The sequence below is a fragment of the Catharus ustulatus genome, chromosome 1 (genome assembly GCF_009819885.2).
Source record: "Catharus ustulatus isolate bCatUst1 chromosome 1, bCatUst1.pri.v2, whole genome shotgun sequence".
In the NCBI taxonomy this organism is placed as follows: Eukaryota; Metazoa; Chordata; class Aves; order Passeriformes; family Turdidae; genus Catharus; species Catharus ustulatus.
Genome location: NC_046221.1, coordinates 48,637,756 through 48,643,755, shown reverse-complemented (window position 1 = coordinate 48,643,755; position 6,000 = coordinate 48,637,756). Strand labels below are relative to the sequence as shown.

The 6,000-nt window shown below is 50.0% G+C and overlaps 1 protein-coding gene across 2 annotated transcripts in view; it reads left to right on the top strand.

Moving 5' to 3' along the window:
* Positions 1-207: 207 nt before the first annotated feature.
* The window catches only part of DPY19L1 (dpy-19 like C-mannosyltransferase 1), a 52,592-nt gene continuing 46,799 nt past the window's right edge, over positions 208-6,000 (top strand). Inside the window, exons 1-2 of one of the 2 annotated variants that reach the window (XM_033058622.2) lie at positions 208-691; positions 1,528-1,596. In XM_033058622.2, the coding sequence (XP_032914513.1) occupies positions 397-691; positions 1,528-1,596 (364 nt within the window). In that variant the 5' untranslated portion in view covers positions 208-396. Of the gene's footprint in view, positions 692-904; positions 1,060-1,527; positions 1,597-6,000 lie in introns of those variants that run through there. The other variant, XM_033058630.2, reaches the window with a different exon arrangement.

The following is a 6,000-nucleotide window of genomic DNA, read 5'->3' as shown; positions in this document are numbered from 1 at the left end:
GGCGAACCGCAGCCGGCCCTCTGAAAGGAGAGAGAAAGGGCGAGCAGATAAAAGCGACTACCACCTACTCCTGCTTCCCCCCTCCCGCGGAGCTCCGGGGCAGCGCGTCCGTGAGCGGCGGGGTGGAGCAGGGGGCGCGGAAGCCGCACCCCGCCCCGCCGGCAGCACCGCCCCCGCCCCCACGTGTCCAGTAGGGCGGAGCGGACGGCGGCGGCAGCAGTAGCGACGGAACGAGGAGCGGCCGCCCCCTCGCCTCGTTACTACGAGCCCGCCGGCTGCGGCTCCGCCCCGTGGCCTCCGGGCCCTGCCAGGGGGTGGGGGAATCTTCTCACTGAGCACTGCCCCTCTCGGCTCGGCTCGGTGCGGTGCCCCGGCCCCAGCGGGGACTATGCGGAGATGGTCGTCCCGAGCCGAGGCAGGAACAAAGAGTCGCCGCCACTCAAGCCTGGTCAGCAGCAGCACCAGCAGCAGTCACCGGGCGCCAGCCCCAGCCGCAGCCGCCGGCCGCACTCTCCCGGCCGGCTGGGCTCCGGCGGGGCCCGCGCCATGCGGAGGGGAGGTGGTGGCCGGCGGGGAGCCAGAGGCGACCCCCGGGGACCCTACCGGGAGGGGCTCGCGGCGGACGGGGAGCGGGACGTGCTGGGCCGCGGCCCCCTGAGTCTCCTACGCGTGTGCGGAGACCGGCTCCGAGGTGAGGTTCCTGCCCCGAACCTTGCCCCCTCCCCGCTCCCTCTGCCCCGCTGGGATGGGGGCTAGCCCTTCCGCCTGGGGGAAGTGCGGTGGGGCTGAGCGCTGCTTCCCGTCCCTCTTTCCGGCAAGTGGCGATGCCCTTGCCCAGTGGCACAGGGTGGCTGTTGCCGGGTAAGGGAGCGCAGGGACTTCTTTCCCCGGAGGCGGCGGGCGGTGTCTGGCACTGCCTGGCGCAGCCGGCGGCGAGGTCGCGCTCCCGCTCTGCTCGGGCCCGTGCTCCAGCCTGTCACAGCGCGGTAAAGAGAGGGAAGAGCTGACAAAACCCACACAGGGTTCGACGAGAAACGAGGGCGAGGGAAAAGCAAAAAGGTTTTTACCACTTCATCATCCTTTGGGGCAGAAGTGGGGAAACGTGCTGTTTGTGTAACTAACTCTTGTTAAAGAGTTATTGTCTGTCTGGTGGTGTTGACTGTCGCAGCTTGCAGTGCTGGCATGACAAGCTTATTTCTGCTGGAAAGCATGGAGGGTTGTGTATGCTTTAGAAGTCTGACTTTCTGCTTGAGCAAATTTGCCAGTAACCTAGCTATGTAGAAATTCCCCTTTAACAAGTTATTCTGTGAAAGTTATTTCAGAAATTAAAAACCTGATGGTTTATATAGTCACTATAGTAGTCTGTGATTAAAGCTTTTATGTGTACTCATGAACTTGCTGTATGAAGTTTCTTTCATAATTTTTGAGGTCAAGATTTTTACGTAAAACTAATGCTGCAGAGCTCACATTTCCTTTTATAGACGCTGTGCTTAAGTGATGTTTAAGGTGCGTCTGTTCTTTTGGCAGTATTTGTTATCGACAGAAAGGCCTTCATCACAAAAGCTGATAGCAAGATATGGCTCACATTCCTTCTGGGTAAGTAGAAGGACTAAAACTGGGGGGAAGGTAAATACTGATCTTTTTACCTGCTTTCTCTGGAATTGTAAGTTGTATCAAAATATATTTAGAAATATAACTTCGAAAAAGAAAAAAAACATAGCTGATGTTGAAAAAGGACAGGAAATAACTTCCTACGTGATAACTTTTGTAAAGCTATTACTGTAGCAGTTGATGTGGTATCACAACATTTGTAGGAAAAAAACCTCCAGATATTTATGGATTTGTCCTAGCCAATCATTAATTTCTAGGAAAAGAAATAAAAAGGCAGCAACTCTTGTTAAGTAACGTAAAACGCAACAGCTTGTTTGGGAAGAATTATGGTGGAAGTACGTACAGTTGTAGAGGGATGTAAATTCAGATGTTATTATGTTTGGAAATATTCTTGAGTAAATAATGGCTAATGACAAAAGTTTTGAAAAAATCGCGTAAAGTATTTGCAAAGAGATCCATTCCTAAAGTTAACAAATGTTAAGTAATAGCATATTTGTCAGATCTACCATTAGATATACCCTGAAAGGTATTTTAGGGAAGACTGTCAGGAGATTCCAATGATATTGGAACTGTTAATCACATCACCAGTAGTCCTGGTTGCTGGAGGGAGTTTCTTCAGTTAGATAATTGCATTGCAAAGTAGTAGCAGGGAAACAGCCCTTAGCTTACAAACTAATTAATGAATGAAATGTTCCTGAATTGCTTTGCTTACATCTGTTTATTCAGCATTTCCTAGACCTGTAGTTACTTAAGTGACATAGAAACACTAAAATGATGGAGAGAATTGAAAAATGCTTTCCTCTGATTGAAATTTGACAGCAGATTAGGGAGAGAGCTTTATAATTTCTAGAAATTGAATTTATCTGTGAATCCCAGATAACCTATTAAATATTTCAGGGAGGTTTTTTTCCCTAATTGGAGTAAAAACTTAATAGCAAAGTATGTACCTAGTGTACAGTATTTTCAGTAGCAAAGAATGTACTTATACTAGATATAAAGTAATGAGTTTTGATTAAGTTTACTGGAATTTGAATTTTTGTTGTTGCTTTGCTTAAGATTTAAGGCCCATATTTTAAAAACCAAGGCTCCCACAGCTGGAGCCTAGTTTAATTATAGGGTGTGAATTTTCTCCAATTTATGTGAAGCAGTAAAGTTTTCAGACTTTTAAGGATATTCTTGTACGACGCTTCACCCTGTTATGTTGTTCAGGTTTTTTTTTTCATAATGACCGTTGAGTTGAGGCCGTATTCCTGAAAACATCCTTATTGCATTACACAGAATCTCAAAATGCAACAACTTGACTAAGCTGCAGAAGTAGTCAATGCTTGCAGGTTCCTCATTGTTTCCGGTTCTGCTGGAAACAGAATCTCTTACCTGGTCACTTTATGGATATTTGCAAAATATGGATCGGTTTATTATACCCTTCACATCCTGTTGAGTTATAGTGTCTCAGCATTTGTTCTCTTGGTAAATAAAGACAAAGAATGGCTATATTCTTCAGTATTTAATCTTCAGAATTAGAATCCTTTTTATATGCCATTCATATTGCTTTTCTTAGAAAAACACATGGGCAAATAGGAAATCTATCAGATTTTGCATATTAGCCTTAGTCTGCAAAAATCTTATCGTATGCTTTGCTTTTAGGGCTTCTTAGGGTGGTTGAGAAAATGGGATCTGCAAGTTCAAGTACATAGTAGCTGTGTAAGTGTCTATAGCATTAGGACTATAGTATTCCCTTCCTGTTGCCTCCTTCATTCCCTTTCTAGTAAGGTCATTAATGAGATCAAAGGGTGGTAATTTAACAGAGCTGAGCTGCATGTTTTTCATCAGAAACTGGCTTAATACAGTCTGTTGAAAAATGCTGATTGGGACTTAGAGAGAAAGTCTAAGAATTAGGCCTGTTGTCTCTTGAAATATGAGTAATTAACTTTAATTGCTGTGTGATTATGAAAAGTCTTCACTTTGTACTTATAAAAGAATGAAACTCTGAAAAAGTATGAAATTCTCCAAAATAACTGTGATTGTATTTACCCTTACTGCATTGACTTTCAATAAAACATTTACTGATGGGAAGAATCAGATTTAAAGACATTATTCTCTTTATGAAATAAGTGGTATGTTTGGATGTGAAATGTAATTTCCATAATAATAGATAATTTATTTGCATCAATAAAACACTACTTATTTGCCTTATTTGGAACCACTTGAATTTGAGTTAATGAACAGTATTGGTAACTCATATGCATTGGACTTTACTGTATATTCTTACCTAACGTGTGATCTTTTGTAAAATTGTTATTTTTTATAGCTGGTGTGTGTGCAGAAGTAAATGTATTTCAGCATCTAATCTTACTGGGAGTCTTGGGAATGTTGCTGAGAAATGAAATAATGCCTTGTGAACATGTGTAACTATTACTCAATAAGCAATAACTAAGAAAGGTATTAGGCTGCTCTGTTTCTTTCCATACAGTTGCTGAAAAACATGGTTTTTATACGGAGTGTGGTTTGCTGTATTGCTGATAGAGCTAATGTGCTTACCTGGAATTCTGTATCGTATCAATACCTGCTCTCTGAAGAAGACATTTGCAGCTTCCCATGAGAACTAATGTAAATGTCCTTAGTATAAAAATACAGTAATTTCACGACCATAAGGCGCACTGGCCTATAAGGTGCACCCCCTGGGAGCCAGCAAATTTCGCAACTCTGTAGATCATATAAGGCGCACCGGACTATAAGGCGTGCTTTTTTTTTTGCAGCAAGGATCTGTGCCGTGTGCAACAAAGTAACGAAGTAGTAACGCCTCCCTGCCCGCGCTGCTCCCAGTGCTTGGGGCCGCCCCCCGCCTCCCTGCCAGCACTGCTCCTGCCCCCTGCCTCCCTGCCAGCACTGCTCCTGCCCCCTGCCTCCCTGCCAGCGCTGCTCCCGCCCCCAGCATCTCTGCCAGCGCTGCTCCAGCCTCCCGCCTCTCTGCCAGTGCTGCTCCCGCCCCCCGCATCTCTGCCAGCACTGCTCCTGTCCCCCGCCTCTTTGCCAGCACTGCTCCTGCCCCCCGCCTCTCTGCTAGCGCTGCTCCAGCTGCCATGCTGTTCCCCCTCGCAGCTCTGTGGAGCCACTGTGCTGTTCCCTTGCTCGGCTCGGCGCTCCTGCCATGCTGTTCCCCATCACGGCTCCGTTGTGCCACCATGCTGTTCCCCCTCGCGGCTCTGTGGTGCCGCAGTGCTGTTCCCCCTCGCAGCTCCGCAGAGCCACTGTGCTGTTCCCTCGCTCGGCTCGGCGCTCCTGCCGTGCTGTTCCCCATTGCGGCTCCGCCCTGCCGCCTGTCCCTCGCTTGGCTTGGCGTTCCTGCTGTCCCACCTGTCCCCCGCGGCTTGGTGCTCCCACCATGCCGTTCCCCCTCACGGCTCTGTGGTACCGCCATGCTGTTCCCCCTCGCGGCTCTGCGGTGCCGTGGTGCCACCTCCCCCCTCGTGGCACGGGGCTCCCGCGGCACCGGGGCTGCAGCAACTCAGGGGGGGCTGCGGCTCGCGGCGGCTCACGGCGGCTGGAAGCGCCCAGGGCTCGCGGTGGCTCACAGCGACTCGGAGCGCCCGGGGCTCAAGGCAGCTCGCAGCAACTCAGAGCGCCTGGGGCTCAAGGCGGCTTGGAGTGCCCTTGGCTCACGACGGCTCGCGGCAGCTCAGAGCGCTCTTGACTCACGGCAGCTCGGAGCGCCCGTGGCTCGTGGCGGCTCGCAGCAGCTCGGAGCGTCCTTGGCTCGCGGTGGCTCAGAGTGCTTGCGGCTTCTGCGGCAGCCCGCTCCCTCCCTCCCCGTGCTGCCCTGGCGCTCCAGGTGCCCCGTGCCGCGCCAGGAGCCCCATGCCCCCCTGGGTTTTTCCCCCGCACTGGCGCAGCCCTGATGCTGGCGGGCTCGCGCCGTGCCGCCCCTTCCCCGATGGCACCGGCTTTCCCCCCGCGCCCGGGTTGCGCCGCCGCTGCCAGCTTTCGCCCTGTGCCAGCACTGCCCCAATGCCACTGGGCTTGCCCCAACCCGGTGCTGGCCCGATGCCGCCGCCGGGCGGGCTCTGCTCAGCTCGGGACTGTTGTGGGCTCGCACTTCCGGGTTGGCAAATTTCACAACTTTGCCCATAATATAAGGTGCACCGGACTATAAGACGCACTTCTGGGTTCGGGGGAAAATTTTAGTCAAAAGGGTGCACCTTAGTTGTGAAATTACTGTAAGCCCTGCAACTCCTGGACCTTTCCTAAAACATTAAGTTCTGCTCACACCAAGCAATTTTGGTGATTTTTTTTTTCTAAAAAGTACATAGAAAGGTGAAGTTTTAAGTGAAAGATTGAGGTTTTCATTTTTTAACTGGAACTCAGGCTTGTCTTTGAAAAACCTACTTTGGT